The sequence below is a fragment of the Anomaloglossus baeobatrachus genome, chromosome 1 (genome assembly GCF_048569485.1).
Source record: "Anomaloglossus baeobatrachus isolate aAnoBae1 chromosome 1, aAnoBae1.hap1, whole genome shotgun sequence".
Lineage (NCBI taxonomy): Eukaryota > Metazoa > Chordata > Amphibia > Anura > Aromobatidae > Anomaloglossus > Anomaloglossus baeobatrachus.
The window spans coordinates 882,477,720-882,495,386 of NC_134353.1; the positions used below are offsets into that span (position 1 = coordinate 882,477,720).

General features: G+C 43.4%; 1 protein-coding gene across 1 annotated transcript in view; it reads left to right on the forward strand.

Annotated features, from left to right (window-relative positions):
* Positions 1–4,024: 4,024 nt before the first annotated feature.
* Positions 4,025–17,667, forward strand: part of ESM1 (endothelial cell specific molecule 1) — a 30,086-nt gene continuing 16,443 nt past the window's right edge. Inside the window, exon 1 of the mRNA XM_075342818.1 lies at positions 4,025–4,507. Within this exon, the coding sequence (XP_075198933.1) occupies positions 4,207–4,507 (301 nt within the window). The 5' untranslated portion in view covers positions 4,025–4,206. The remainder of the gene's footprint in view (positions 4,508–17,667) is intronic.

The following is a 17,667-nucleotide window of genomic DNA, read 5'->3' on the forward strand; positions in this document are numbered from 1 at the left end:
ATGCAAAATTTTGTGGCTGTAGCTGCGACGGTGCAGATGCCAATCCCGGACATACACACACACACACACACGCACACACACACGCACACACACACACACACACGCACACACACACGCACACACACTCGCACACACACACACGCACACGCACACACACACACGCACACGCGCACACACACACACGCACACGCACACGCACACACGCACACACACACGCACACATTCAGCTTTATATATTAGATTGTCTGAGGAGTGTTCTGGAGAAGGAGTGCGGCGTTCAGTGAGAAGAGGACTGGCCCATATGATCTTTCTAAAGACAGCTAGGCCATTGAACGAGATACCCCCTGACTCTTCTGTCTCTATTCACTAAAGTGATTTTCTTGCCCCCCCGCCCTCCTATTAACATCTTCTAGAAACATGTTCAAGTTTCTGATTGACTTTGTTATACTCAGTACTCGAGTCAAGCCTGTCCATGCGTCTGACCTGCTCGATTTGATTAGCGAGCACTTGACCATTTTAGTGCTCGATAATTACTAGTTCTGAGTTCAAGTACACGCTCCATGGGTTCAACTACCATAGTACTACCAAAGCAAGCAGCTTCAGGGTCACAAAATACTGGTGAAGGGTTAGGCAATATCTAGCAGAAAACCAACCCAGAGGCTTAGCTATTGGTGGTAGGCAGGTGGGGCCTATTAAAAATGTAACATTGCTTTGTGACCCATGAGCTTTAAGCTATGCAGATATTTAAAGCAGCTATAGGCAAAAAGCAAAAGACCAAGTGGACAGAGTTAAACCATGTTTGCTTATTACATCCAGCTAATAAACATTGCATAATTTGCTAATGTGATCACATTTAATTAAATGTTTTTAATTAATTAGACAATCCCTTTAAAGATTTTGCCACACGGTCCAATGGTTAGTTGTGACTGCTACCCTCTATAGCAGACTTTCCCAACAAAGTGGATTCGTTAGGGATCCATTATGAAACTACCTACCTTCCATATTAACCAGAGATTACGTTTTGACTAAAAATGTTATTGAGTTTGTAGGTGGCCCAAGTATGTACCCTACTTGGTCATTAGTCCACAAAATTTGGTAGACATGTAAAAGACTGTTAGGAATGACAGACTGCTCAAAGTACACACCTATCTGGAATAACTCTAATCTGAAGGAGTTGCAGAGAGTGGGAGAATCGGGGATTGAAATATGTGCATCAGTTATCATCAGATAATTATTGTAAGTCATTCGAACAACTAAAACTGGAGTATAATATGTGTAAATCTGAATTCTTTAAATACTTGCAACAAAGATGCACAATACGGGCTCAGGAAGCCATCACTGTCTATTTCTATAATGGGCTGTTAAGGCTGCTTTACACCAGACAATCTATCGTGCGATAGATCGTCGGGGTCACGGTTTTTGTGACGCACATCCGGCATCGCTGGCGATGCCGGCCTGTGTGACACCTCCTGGCGACGCAGTATCTTTCACAAATCGTGAGTCGTGTACTGCTCGCTAGGTTCCATAATATCGCTTAATTTAGTTGTTCATCGTTTCCGGGGTAGCACACGCTGCTCAGTGTGACACCCCGGGAACGATGAACAGCAGCTTACCTGTGTCACGCGGCCGCCGCCGGCTATGTGAAGGAAGGAGGTGGGCGGGATGTTTACATCCCGCTCATCTCCGCCCCTCCGCTTCCATTGGCTGGCGGCCGTGTGACGTCGCTGTGACACCGAACTTCCCTCCCACTCCAGGAAGTGGACGTTCGCCGCCCACAGCGTGGTCGCACGAGAGGTAAGTACGTGTGACCGGGGTTACCGACTTTGTGCGCCACGGGCAGCGATTTGCCCGTGACGTAAAAAGGACGGGGGCGGGTACGATCGATTATGAAATTGCACAATCGGTCGTACCGTGTAAAGCAGCCTTTAGATTTAATAGTACAGGCAAAATCAATTAAGGGAATCTCTCCGGTATTCAATTAATTGTTGTTAAAGCTTTTGGGTGATCCAATAAGTCAGGTTTCGAATAAGTAGGAGGAGGATCTTGGTAGTATTTCTGCAGAGAAATGGGAAGTGGTGCTGGAGTCTCTGAGGTTGCTTTCAATAAACACGACACAAAGAAGGTCTCTTTTTAGTTCATAGAGTCTATAGGACCCCAAAGGTATTGTGTAGACTGGTCCTTGGGACCCATGACCATTGTCCGCGTTGTGGGGAAGAAAAAGCGGACTTGATGTACATGTTCTGGACTTGCCCAAGACTTGTGTTGCTTTGGGGGGGTGGGTTGGTAAATTAATAAGAGATGTGTTAAAGATTCAAACCTGTGTAGAGGGATGGCCAGCAGGCCTACTCTTTACTTTACTAAACTGACCTTGTGTTTGTGTTCTGCCCCAGCTGGGGGGTGCTATACTTGCTTGGGTCTTCAGGGGTGCGTCCACCACCCTGCAGCCGGTCGTCGTCGTAGAAGTAGCAAGGCAACACATTATACAAAGAGATTCATTACAACGCAATAACAACTGTTTTATTAGCTCTGCATTGTCTTGCATGAAAATTGCTGGCTGATTGAGTGATGAACGCAAGTAAGGAACCACAGTTTGCTGAAGAAGGTTTTGATACACACTTGCATTCACTGACATGTAGCTGTATGAGAGGTCCAACTCCTGCTGCAGAAAACATTTCCCAAACCATGACACTTCCTCCACCACCTCTCACTGACTTCTTAAAACACTTTGGGTTCAATCTTTCCGCAGTTCGACGAACATAATGTTTCCCATCAGACACAAATAAATTTAACTTGCTATCATCACTAAAATGAACTGTGGACTACTTTTCCTCTGTCCACACAATATGCTCCTTACGAAAGATTAGTCTAGCCTTTTGATTCTTTCTGCTAATGAGCAGTTTGGTTGCTGCAGAGTGGGCTTTCAGTCCAAATGCTTTTAAACATCATGACATGGTATGACAAGACAGATCCTTACCCTGTTCAGTGCTGAATGCCGAGCAATTCCAGCTGCAGTGTGGAAATAATTACCCATGGAGATTCTCCCCACTATCCTGTCCTCTCTTGCATTTGTTTTTTTGAGGGCGACCAGTCTTCTTGGGGAACTTGAAAGAGTTTGTGATGTTGTAAAGATGCAATATTCTTGAAATCATAGACTTGGAATGAACAATTTTTCTTTCTCTGGCTCATAGGGTCACCCTTTTGGCCTTCATCTGGACAACCTGCTGCTGGAGAGTTATAGTCACTTTGGAACGGCACACCATTTTTGTAAAATCAGTGCAAACTGGAAAGTTAAGGCTGCCAGTTCCATGGGGTTTGTCAGATAATTAAGGAAATTAGCACCAGGTGCCAGATTAACACCAATAACTTGCAGGTATTTGAAAGTGTTCTCTAATTTTGATCCGTGTTCTTTTTTCATTTATCTCATTACATTTTTATTATGTGCTTTACAATAAATAAAATTTAATAATAATAATAATAATAATAATAATTAATAATAAATAAATAAATAATAAAATTTATGAAATAAGCTTACAATACGGCTAGGTTACTCATGTTAGGATATAATCACATAGGGCGACACAACGACTGCAACATTTAGGAAATTGTGTGTTGTTCTGTAATTTTGCTCTCCAGTGTACTTTGGTTATTTCAATGACATTGAATGAACAATTTGTTTGTATAGGTATTATTCATGTACATGTATTGTGGGATGATAAGTAAAATTATTTTTCAGGTGTAATCAATGCTTTTTTTTGGTGTTCAATAAAAGTTTATCGATTCAGAAAAAAAATGTTACTGGGAAAGGAAAGAAGCTATTATTTTCGGATCCTCTCATCTTTCTCTCTTCGTCGTTGATATGTCGGGACTTTGATGAAGGTTTACAAAAAGGAAAAAAAAGAAAGAAAACAATAAACAAAAAATCACCATCTATCTAAGGAAAACAAATGACATCAACTCAGGCTTTTCAATTCCTGGATGGCAGCAGCAGCTTGTGTTAACCCAGCCTCCATCCTGGATCTCATGAAGTTAAACAAGGGAGGCTGGCAGTAGGATAGCACTGCCGGATTGAGGAAGCTGACGACTGACAAGCCTGTGGGAAGACAATGTATAAAGCTGCTAAATTTGTAGGTTGATGCTCAGCTACTAGTTTGGATTCGTTCCTGTCCTCAGCTGAAGCTCGGTCCCCAGTCCACCCTGTCTGCAGATATGAAGGGATGCATCTTCGTTGCCTCTCTCTTGATTAACGTGCACCTTGGCACAGCCTGGACTGCCCAGTATGCCGTGGACTGCCCAGAACGCTGCGACAGCAATGAGTGCAAAAGCACCATAAGGTGCAAGAGGACAGTGCTGGACGACTGCGGCTGCTGCAGGGTCTGTGCGGCCGCTGCCGGGGAAACTTGTTACCGGACTGTGTCTGGCATGGATGGTGTTAAATGTGGGCCCGGACTGAAATGCCAATTTTTTACAGAAGAGGATGATTTTGGAGATGAATTTGGAATATGCAGAGGTAATGATCACATTCCATCAAATTTCTGATTAACCAACTCTGGCATTATTTCCCATTTTAACACTATGTGGAATCACTATTTTTTTTATCCAGTTACTTCACACTCATGTAATATTTTTCTGCCCCAGTGACATTCACATCATCACACATCTACAGCCGAATGTACTATATACTGTCTCATCTGTGTGTCTGTCCTGCTAGGTTTCATCTATAACTCTTGATTGTAAATCTGTCTCTTTCGTGTCTACCTGCATTTTTATCTAATATCATCTATCTATCTATATCTATCCCTCGATCTATCCCTCTATCTATCTATCTCTCTATATCTATCACTCTATCTATCTATATCTATCTATCTATAACTATCCCTCCTATCTATTTATCTATCTATATTTATCCCTCTATCCTTCTACCTATCTATCATCTATCTATCCCTCTCTCTATTCATCTGCCCATCCCTATCTATCCCTCTATCTAGCTATCCCTACCTCTATCTATCTATCCATCCATATCTATCGCTCTATCTATTTATCCTTCTACTTATCTGTCTATTATTATCTATCTATCTATCTATCTGTCGATCATCTATCTATCTATCAATCAAAGCTTATTGCCTCCACACTCTGCAATAAATAAATATATGAATTCCAATATTATTATACATGTTAAAAATATAAGGTACTTAGTTAATATATTTGGATCAAAAAGCAAAAAAAGACATCCAAGTAAGTCAAGGTGGACCTGCTATATGAATGGTGCCTGTCTATCTATCTATCTATCTATCTATCTATCTATCTATCTATCTATCTATCTATCTATCTGTCTCTATCTATCTATCTATCTATCTATCTATATCTATCATGTTTCCCTGAAAATAAGACAGGGTCTTATATTATTTTAGCACATCCCAAAATCATACTTTGATCTAATGCCGCCAGGCAAAAATTAAATACCTGAACATGAGGTTCTTAGTTTAACATTCTGATCAGACTGTATGAGGCCACTGCCACATCACGGCGAACCTCTGAGTGGGTCCTTAGCTTTAGATCAAAGTATGATATTGGGATATGCGATTCATGACTATCTCTCTAGGTGTGCTATCTTATATTATTTTTTGCTCTGAAAGATGCCCTAGAGTTTATTTTCTTGTAATGTCTTATATTTTCCCATGAACAACAATCCACATTTATTCTTGAACAAAAAAAATTAACATTTATTCAAATCTAATCAGTCATCACATTTTGGAACATCCACATTTTGTGTTAATCCTATTACTGGTTCAGATGCACATTTTCTTATCTGATCTGCTATACTCATGGTGCAGAACCCGTCCAATAGTGGTGGGTACATACCGTGCTTACAAAGGTTTAAATCACCTGCTTAAATGTATTATTCTCTATGTATTGCTAAGTTTACCCCCAAAAGAAAGCAGACACCCCCCTAAGCGAATCACAGTTACCAGACATCAAATAATTAAAGTTGGCAACTGAATGAGCTCTTACATACAAATCTGCGTCACTGTTAGGTCCCCTTGCATGCTACAGCGGATGGCTGCCCTTGGTGACTGGAAGCATACTGGTACCCGACCATCATACTGGTACCCGATCTGCTTGTGAGAGCTGCAGTGCAATGCAGCTGGAACAGCAAGAAAGCGGACTGCAATGTAGATCTCTGTGTGAGAGCCCATCCACCATTGCCACTTGCCAACTATAATTGTTTGGGGTCTGGTGAATGCAAATTTATGGTGGATTTTCATCTTTGATGAAGAGTCCTGCTGTATTCTTTAACTTTTTTAATTTCTTGGGCACTTCCTTAAGGACCTCCAACTAGGGCTTATTTTTGGAGTAAGGCTTATATTTTAAGCATACTCAAAAAAAATCCTAATTGGGCTTATTTTTGGGATAAGTCTTGTTTTCTGGTGAACAGAGTTTTTATCTATTAATCATCTATCAATCTATTATCTATCTATCCCTCTATCTATCTATCCCTCTATTTATCTATTAATCATCTATCAATCTATTATCTATCTATCCCTCTATCTATCTAATCTATCTAATCTATCATATATCTATCAATTTCTCTCTTTATTTATCTATCTATATATTGATCCCTCTATTTATCTATATCTATCAATCTATCTATCCATCTATCTATCTATCTATCTATCTATCTATCTATCTATCTATCTATCCCTCTATCTATCTATCTATCTATCTATCTATCTATCTATCCCTCTATCTATCTATCCCTCTATCTATCTATCTATCCTTCTATCTATCTATATATCCCTCTATCTATCTATCTATCCCTATATCTATCTATCTATCTATCTATCCATCTATCTATCTATCTATCTATCTATCCCTCTATCTATCTATCTATGTATCTATCTATCTATCCCTCTATCTATCTATCTATCCCTCTATCTATCCCTCTATATATCTATCTATCTATCTATCCCTCTATCTATCTATCTATCTATCATCTATCTAAGTGAATTTATTTAATAATTTCTATTTACATAATACAGCTATCATTTTAAATGTAAGATTATAATGATTTATCTGCGGTCCTACAGAAAATACAAAAGATTGTGATAAATATTAACTATGATGAATGACAAACTTACTTGCGCTCACTGGTTTTACAAAGTCCAGTACCTTAGAAAGTGATGTAAGTAGTCACAAAAGTAGGTAAAAAGTATACATAGATAGGATTACATAATAATTTGTAGATCATTGCTATGTGGCTTACAGCGATCTGCTATAACAATAAAACCAGTGGCAGGTGAAGTGAATAACACTGAGTGATCATCATGACCCTGGCGGGATGTGGCAGCAAGTGAACGGGCAGTGGCAGCAAACATTGAAAAGTGTAAGAATTGGAGCGACAAGGAACATATTGTGAAGGGTCGGTGACTGGGGAAGAGTATTGTAGGTTTTCCCAGTATATAATAGATTAGTGACTACCAAATGAGATAGGCAGTCAATGGGTGAACCAGCAGCAGCAGCAGCAAGTGTCACTGATGCACCTGGAGCTGCAAAGGCAGACAGAAATAATATTGTAATATTGTAAATGGTCTCCAAACATAGGGAGCATCACAGCTACTGAGCATGAGGCAGCACAATCACAGTGTATATTAGATTAGATAGATAAGAGATAGATAGATAGATATGGATAGATAGATATAGATAGATAGAGATAGATAGATAGATAGAGGGATAGATAGATAGATAGATAGATAGAGGGATAGATAGATAGATGGATAGATAGATAGATAGATGGATAGATAGATAGAGGGATAGATAGATAGATAGATAGATAGATAGATAGATAGATAGATAGATAGATAGATAGATAGATAGATAGATAGATAGAGGGATAGATAGAGGGATAGATAGAGGGATAGATAGATAGATAGATAGATAGATAGAGGGATAGATAGATAGATGGATAGATAGATAGATAGATAGATAGATAGATAGATAGAGGGATAGATAGATAGATGGATAGATAGATAGATAGATAGATGGATAGATAGATAGAGGGATAGATAGATAGATAGATAGATAGATAGATAGAGGGATAGATAGAGGGATAGATAGAGGGATAGATAGATAGATAGATAGATAGAGGAATAGATAGATAGATGGATAGATAGATAGATAGATAGATAGAGGGATAGATAGATAGATAGATGGATAGATAGATAGATAGATGGATAGATAGATAGAGGGATAGATAGATAGATAGAGGGATAGATAGATAGATAGATAGATGGATAGATAGATAGATAGATAGAGGGATAGATAGATAGATGGATAGATAGATAGAGGGATAGATAGATAGAGGGATAGATAGATAGATGGATAGATAGATAGAGGGATAGATAGATAGAGGGATAGATAGATAGATAGATAGATAGATAGATAGATGGATAGATAGATAGAGGGATAGATAGATAGATAGATAGAGGGATAGATAGATAGATGGATAGATAGATAGATAGATAGATAGATAGAGGGATAGATAGATAGATAGATAGATAAGAGATAGATAGATAGATAGAGGGATAGATAGATAGATGACAGATAGATACAAAGAGACAGAAAAGACTGACAGCACTCCATGTGAACAGGTGCGTATCTTATCATGGTATATAATAACAAGAAAAGGGGAACAGCTGCACACTGAAATGCCCAACTACGAAAAAAGATCTAATAAAAATTTGAGATATAAATTTTGCATATAAAAATGGCCATTTTCATACCTGCCCAGTAGCCACGTCAAGGCACTCTCATTATACTATGTCCTACTCTATCCTACTGTCCCTCTCTGGATTTTTAAAAAAAATGGCCATTTTGATATGCAAAACATCTCAAATTTATATTACATCTTTTTTAGTACAGTAGTTGGGCATTTCAGTGTGCAGCTGTTCCCCTTTTCTTGTTATTAGATAGATAGATAGATAATAGATGGATAGATAGATGATCGATAGATAGAAGATAATAGATATATGATAGATAGATAGATAGATAGATAGATAGATAGATAGATAGATGGATGGATAGATAGATAGATAGATGATCGATAGAAGATAATAGATAGATGATAGATAGATAGATGGATGGATGTATAGATATAGATAGATAATAGATAGACGATAATAATAGATAATAGATAGATAGATAATAGATAGATAATAAATAGATAGATTATAGATAATAGATAGATGGATAGACATGAGAAAGCCGTATTTTTTTCTGGAGCTGAAATATCTCATTTGAGGACTCCATTTTCGTACACTTTTTTGGAGAGCCGCCTGTCTTCTTTATACTGTATATAGTCGGCCTTCTGTCAGTTTCCGGAGTCTTGCACCCAATATTACATGGTGCGGCAGTTTCTATTTTTTCTAAGTAGATAGATAAGAAAAACCTACTTGTGCTTTCCAGTTACAGGAACCACTAGAATCATATCAAACAATACTAATTCATGTCATGTAAAACCAAATCACCACAACAAATGAACTGAGACCACAGAGATCGTGTATCAGGAAGTAATGACTGTATACAGGTGCAGAATACAGGAATATATAGCCCAAATTCATTAAGGCCTCTTTCACACATCAATTTTTTTAAATCAGTCAGAATCCATTTTGTGACTAATGCGACGGATCCTGTAAAAAAACAGATCCGTCGTACCAATTTTTTTCTGACCAGAAATAAATTTACACCTCATCTGAGCATGCTCAGTTGAAAAAAACGGATCTGTTACCAGAATCCATCATTTGACGGATTGCGATGGATCCTGCGCCCATAGGCATCCATTATGAGAAACGACACGCCGACGGATCCGTCGCTGTCCATTTTTTTGACACAGACAAAAAACTTTCATGTGGACATCGGCTCCGTCGGCAGGACACACATTTTTCGATGGATGTGTTGCACAACGTATGTAACGTGAGTCCATCCATCGCAATCCGTCGCTAATACAAGGCAATGAGAAAAAAACAGTTCCAGCACTGATGACAAATGGATTTTAACAGCACTGATGGCAAACAACTGATGTGTGAAAGAGGCCTAAGATTGGCGTTTTGTAGGACAGTTTCAAAGAGAATCTGTCAGCAGGTTTTTGCTATGTAATCTGAAAACAGCATGCTGTAAGGGTTAACACAGAGATTTCAGAGATGTCTCTCTTATCAAGGTCCATGGTGTTATTCACTTACAGTGATTGTTTTAGCGCTAGGACCTTATTACTGCTGGACTAGATTGCCCTCTGTTGTAAGTAGCATCTCACTGTCAATGTACAATGTATACAGACAACCTGATGTGGGCGGGGTTAGCTCTCTCAGCTCTGTTTCATTGCTAAATCTAAAACTCTGAATGTGTCGGAATGGCTGAACCCAGTAAACTAAGTGATACATCGCTTGATTCAGTGTCTTTTTGCCGACATCATGCCACTTTTAGATGAGGTAGCCAAAATGTGTTGACAGATTCCTTTTAATGAGGGCTGTGCAGAATTAAAATGTGCATGCCACTTATTGAATCCAGAACATCTTATCAGTGGGGTGCACCCCAGTGTGAAATGGCAAAAAATGTTACTGACTGGAGTAACATTTTTGCCTTATGGAATGCTGCCACTTCAAGATGAATTTGCCCAGCTGGCATTGCTACGAGTCGCCCTGCCCCGACTCCAACCTCAGCTACACCCACTTTGGGAGAGGTGGCTAATAGTGGGGTGAGAAGGCTACAAGCCACAAATTTTTCTCATGAAGTTTTGCATTGCAGCAAAATGTTGCCACTTTTCGATGTGTTTTGCGCCATAATTCAAACATAAATTCAGACCTGAGGAAGGCGTTCTGACGAAACGCGTTGTCCTCACTCCTGCTTCATAATTCCGACATAACACTTTGATTAATCAGGGTTTTTAACTGCAAAGTAGCTATATCTATGAAGGATATACACTGATAGGGCACAGATATTTTAATTGTATTGCTAATTAGAGCTAGAGTCCAGAACCTGCTTGGGTCGGGACATGTTGGGTCTTGTAGCTGTACAGCTGGAACAACAGTCCAAGAGGAAAAAGAGCAGCAAATGTACAAATTTACAGTCCATACATTTTTCTACTTTAACTTATTATTTGGGAAGAAAAATATCCAGCGCGGTCCAAATTCTCGTATAAAAAATCATCTTTATTGTTTAATCCTTAAAAGCAGGAGTTTACAGGCGGTCAGCAAAAAGCTGACAAAGCTACGCGTTTCGACGTGAGTCTTAATCATGCTTAGAGCATGATTAAGACTCACGTCGAAACGCGTAGCTTTGTGGGGTCCTATTAACATCCATGTATTTTTGCTGACCGCCTGTAAACTCCTACTTTTAAGGATTAAACAATAAAGATGATTTTTTATACGAGAATTTGGACCGCGCTGGATATTTTTCTTCCTTGATTTCTATATGGCAGCCCAGCCCTCCGTGCGCAGCCCTGGATATACAGCGGATCACAGCAACTCGGTGAGCTGATTTCTCTCTTTTTTGTCTGAACTTATTATTTGGGTATATTTTATAGTGCAATGTATAAAAAGGCTTCTGTTTCTACCGAGAACCCAAAATCTAGTTTCTATGATCAGATCTGACAAGCATATCATTTGCCTCTATTTAGTATCATGAAGGAAAAAATGTGTCCTGATTAGAGATGAGTGAACCTGAAAAGTAGAGTTCCGGTGTTGGTACCAAACACGGACTTTACCAAAAAACAGCGTTAGAGCTTGGGTGCTTTACGTATGCTGACCACTCCAGTGAGCATTGCTGTGCTCGGGTACGCTCAGGGCTCGGCCCAATGCGAGCCGCTTGCAGTGTTTGCATGGCTCACGCTTGGGGTAACAACAGCGTTATCGGATGTAGTGTGCATCAAGAACAAAAGCCTTCCCTCCCTCCTCCGGAAGTGTTCTCTTTATGGCTGGCTACATGTGGGCGGAGACACAAACTGCCCAATCAGTGAGCGCCAATGGGGGACAAGTTTTGTCCGGGTACAGAATAGAACTTTATCTAAAGTCTGGCTGGACATGGTAAACCGAATTTCAACGGGTCCACTCATCTCTAGTCCTGATGGGAATCAGCTGTAGGTTTGGAGGATTCAGGACCCTCATCTTTTAGCCAGAGTGGAGAATGTCTCTTTCTCTTTAGGACCTGTATGGTCCTATATTACACATACAACCCATTGACAGAAATGGCACTGGGTAACGCTTACTTGTCCCTTTTGGTGGTCCTGTAGGTAAATTGATCACTTATTGCCAGGTTGTCTCATAGACCAGAGTTCCCCAACTCTAGTCCTCAAGGCCCACCAACAGTCCATGTTTTCAGGATGTCCTTAGTATTGCACAGGTGATGATTCCAACACCTGTGCAATGCTAATGAAATTCTGAAAACAAGACCTGTTGATGGGCCTTGAGGACTGGAGTTGGGGAACTCTGCTTTAGACTACAGGTGATTGCTGAAAGTCTCAGTAAGAGGAAAATATTGTGATCAGCTTCTTCACAAGGGGCCTTTCTAAAAAAAATAATGATTGTCCAGCATACAGCATATAAAGGTACGCAGCGCTGCAGCACTTGGGTACAGTCAGAGTTCAAACCAGCGATAGTGAAGGCTCACCAATGCTTCCTAAACAAAGACGACAAAGTTCAGAGCAGAATGGGTCCAGTTATGCACATTCAATTGTGATCAACTACAAAGTATGGTGCATGCAAAAATCAGAAGTATCCTCGATCTTATACTGTACAATCAGGACCTATGTGATTAATAAAATCTATTGTGCAGAAGCAACAAAACGTAGACTACATGGATGATTTAGTCAGTACACACAGCAATGTTGGTTAGAAATGATTTGATGACAAAATGTATAATTAGTGGAGAAAAGATGAACTAGATGGACCTCGGGCTTTCTTCAACCTAAGTACCAAGTGACTTATTGGGTAAATTCAGAAAAGATCCCTAAAAAGCGATAAATTCTAAACATAGCGTCTCTAGCTGATCGTTGTATGGCAAATGCTGATCTCTTTGCCCAAACCAAGGTTTCGCCCACAAAATAGCTTCTTCTGGGGCATGATTACCATTTTATTTATGCATCCATAGTTATAATTTAAAAAACATCTACTAACGGGATTTAACATACACATATTAAGCGTATATCAACAATTACATTATAAATTACAGGATTATATAAACACTAGAAGGTGGCCCGATTCTATGCATCGGGTATTCTAGAATTTACGTATTGTGTAGTTAATGTATGATTTTTGTTATATATATATATATATATATATATATATATATATAGATGTTGTTGTGTGTAGTTACCAAGTGTTTGTGTAGGGCGCTGTACATGTTCTGGGTGTTGTCTTGGTGTGGCGGGGGGTGAGAGCGGTGTTGTTTGTGTGTTGCGTGTGTTGCGTTGTTTGTGGAGCGCTGTGTGTCTGTAGCATTGTGTGTGTGTGTGTGTTGCGCGGTTTGTGTGGGTTTGGTGTGTTTTGGGGGGAGGTATGTTTTGTGCAATGTGTGTGTGTTGCGCGGTATGTGCGTATATTTGTGTGTGCCGCAGTGTTTGTGTGTTGGGTGTTGTGTGTGTGCAGCGTTGTCTGTGTGTGTGGGTGTCTGTGTAGGGCGGTGTTTGTGGTTGCCAGTGTGTGTGTGGTGTGTTGTGTGTGTGTGTGTGTTGGGGGGAGGTGTGCACCTCCCATCGTGCTCCATCCGCCATGCTGCGCACTCCCAAACATGCTCCATCCGCCATGATGCGCACCCCCCATCGTGCTCCATCCGCCATGCTGCGCACTCCCAAATGTGCTCCATCCGCCATGCTGCGCACTCCCAAACGTGGTCCATCCGCCATGCTGCACACTCCCAAACGTGCTCCATCCGCCAAGCTGCGCACTCCCAAACGTGCTCCATCCGCCATGCTGCGCACTCCCAAACATGCTCCATCCGCCATGCTGCGCACTCCCAAACGTGGTCCATCCGCCATGCTGCGCAGTCCCAAACGTGCTCCATCCCCCATGCTACGCACCCCCCATCGTGCTCCATCCCCCATGCTGCACCAGCATCAGCCTCTCTACCCGCAGCATCAGCCTCTCTCCTCCCAGCATCAGCCTCTCTCCTCCCAGCATCAGTCTCTCTCCTCCCAGCATCAGCCTCTCTGTCCCCAGCATCAGCCTCTCTCCTCCCAGCCTCAGCCTCCCCCAGCATCAGCCTCTCTTCTCTCAGCCTCCCCCTCCCAGCCTCCCTCCTCCCAGCCTCCCCCAGCATCAGCCTCTCTCCTCCCAGCCTCCCCCTCCCAGCCTCCCCCAGCATCAGCCTCTCTCCTTCCAGCCTCCCCCAGCATCAGCCTCCCCCAGCATCAGCCTCTCTCCTCCCAGCCTCCCTCCTCCCAGCCTTCCCCAGGATCAGCCTCTCTCCTCCCAGCCTCCTTCTTCCCAGCCTTCCCCAGCATCAGCCTCCACCTCCCAGCCTCCCTCAGCATCAGCCTCCCCCAGCATCAGCCTCTCTCCTTCCAGCCTCCCCCAGCATCAGTCTCCCCCAGCATCAGCCTCTCTCCTTCCAGCATCAGCCTCCCCCAGCATCAGCTTCTCTCCTCCCAGCCTCCCTCCTCCCAGCCTCCCCCAGCATCAGCCTCCCCCTCCCAGCCTCCCCCAGCATCAGCCTCCCCCAGCATCAGCCTCTCTCCTTCCAGCCTCCCCCAGCATCAGCCTCCCCCAGCATCAGCCTCCGCCTCCCAGCCTCCCCCAGCATCAGCCTCCGCCTCCCAGCCTACCCCAGCATCAGCCTCTCTCCTCCCAGCCTCCCCCAGCATCAGCCTCTCTCCTTCCAGCCTCCTCCAGCATCAGCCTCTCTCCTCCCAGCCTTCCCTAGCATCAGCCTCCCCCTCCCAGCCTCCCCCAGCATCAGCCTCCCCCAGCATCAGCCTCTCTCCTTCCAGCCTCCCCCAGCATCAGCCTCCCCCAGCATCAGCCTCTCTCCTCCCAGCCTCCCCCAGCATCAGCCTCACCCTCCCAGCCTCCCCCAGCATCAGCCTCCCCCAGCATCAGCCTCTCTCCTTCCAGCCTCCCCCAGCATTAGCCTCCCCCAGCATCAGCCTCTCTCATCCCAGCCACCCCCAGCATCAGCCTCCCCCAGCATCAGCCTCTCTCCTCCCAGCCTCACCCAGCATCAGCCTCCCCCAGCATCAGCCTACACACTCCCAGCCTCCCCCAACATCAGCCTCCCCCAGCATCAGCCTCTCTCCTTCCAGCCTCCCCCAGCATCAGTCTCCCCCAGCATCAGCCTCTCTCATCCCAGCCACCCCCAGCATCAGCCTCCCCCAGCATCAGCCTCTCTCCTCCCAGCCTCCCCCAGCATCAGCCTCCCCAGCATCAGCCTACACCCTCCCAGCCTCCCCCAACATCAGCCTCCCCCAGCATCAGCCTCTCTCATCCCAGCCACCCCCAGCATCAGCCTCCCCTAGCATCAGCCTCTCTCCTCCCAGCCTCCCCCAGCATCAGCCTCCCCCAGCATCAGCTTACACCCTCCCAGCCTCCCCCAACATCAGCCTCCCCCAGCATCAGCCTCCCCCTCCCAGCCTTCCCCAGGATCAGCCTCTCTCCTCCCAGCCTCCTCCAGCACGCCGTGCTCCTCTGCCGACACTCACAGATCCGATCGCATACACTCACACACACACACACCCACCCGATCGCATACACTCACACCCACCCGATCGCATACACTCACACCCACCCGATCGCATACACTCACACCCACCCGATCGCATACTCACACACACCCGATCGCATACACTCACACACACCCAATCGCATACACTCACACACACCCGATCACATACACTCACACACACCCGATCGCATACACTCACACACACCCGATTGCATACACTCACACACATCCGATCGCATACACTCATACACACACACACACACTGACGATATTGCACATACGCGCTCACACTCACAACATCCGGAGATACCACATGCTTCTGGCCATGTGATCCTCCGGCAGGTCCTGGAAGCTCACAGCACAGTATCGCCGCCGAGAAGCAAGCGATATCTCCGGATGCTTTGAGTGTGTGGATGCTATCTGATGTGTGTGTGAGGTGTGTGTGAGAGTGAGTGTGATCTGATGTGTGTGTGTGTGTGTCTGTTGTTATGTGTGTGCGTCTGGATTTTCCACCGCTGCAGGACCTTGATGCGCTGGTAACTATACTACCATGGTTACCAGCGCATCCCGTCCCCCACTTGCACGGGAGCCCACACCAGCATACGGCGGCAAACCCCAGCAATGCGAGGGTATGTGTCGGCTGGGTTGGTGGCGTATGCTGGTGTGGGCTCCCGGGGGTACAGTACTCACCTGGGAGTCGTGTCTCCGTGTCAGTTCGGGGGATGCGTGCGGGGGGCGGGGCCAGAGCGAGCGTGCATTGCGCGAGGGGGGCGGGGCGTGGCCGAGTTGCCAATACGTGCAGGGTGCCGGGGCGAGAGGCCAATCCGTGTGGGGGTGGAGTCTGTGCGAGCGGCCGGCCAATCCGTGTGGGGGGGGAGCCAGGGCGAGCGACCAATCCGTGCGGGGGGGCGGGGCCATGGCGCGGCCAGCGGCCAATCCGCTTTGTGTCACCGTAAGGACACAATTTTGGAGCAAGACAGACAGACAGACAGAATAAGGCAATTATATATATAAATTCTTTGCCTGTTGCTTGTTCACTATTATTGTATAGTATTGAATTGCAATAAATCTTAAATGGATCAGTAATTGTCAATTTATGATATAGGAATGAAAAGTTAAAGAACAAATTGACCTCCTCATGCCAAAAATCTATTCATTCTGGCTCTGATTTTACTGATAAATTCTCTATTTCTGTAGAAGTTAGACACATAAATTAGATTGGCGGTTGCATACATGAACATATATTAAACTAAATAAATATATATATATTTTATAAAATACAACTGCAATAAGAAAGTGAAAGCTGACAATTATCACACTACTGAGTACTATATTATCCGGAGGAAATGCTTCTAAGATAATATTCAAATGAGTCATTGTTTCTAAGACATTGTTTCCTTTATTGTGATGTTCCATTACATTGTGTGTTGTTCATGTTGTATCCAGCGTACACACAGACATGATATATTCGCGCGGCAGAATTCCTTATTTGTACAAACTCCTCTATATAGACAAGTAAATGAACTATTTTGTGGGTTTAGCTGTCATGACCGAAATCCTGATGACAACCTCCGAGGACATAAGGAATGAAGAATTGGGCCAGCTGACTAACATGAGGTTCAGTTCCAGAAATTGGACCTTTTTAATAGTTTCCATATTTCTCCTTTTCACCACTCTTTCATCCAGGATCTCTTCTTACTGCAGCGCATTGCTGATTCATGTCACAGATAAATCTTTGCTCGGTTAGGCAGCCGCTCCCCAGACAGCTACAATAATATAACTGCATATTTTCTTCATTGTGAAGGGAAAAAAACTAGTGGAAGGAGGAATACTTTTAAAATAGAAAGATAAGTGTTACTTGCCAATCTAAACCTTGCTGCTCAGCGCTGCCACTCCGGTGTTGACTACCGAAACCAGAATTTATGATGTTCCATGCAAAATAATTAGGGATGATCGAATACCTCA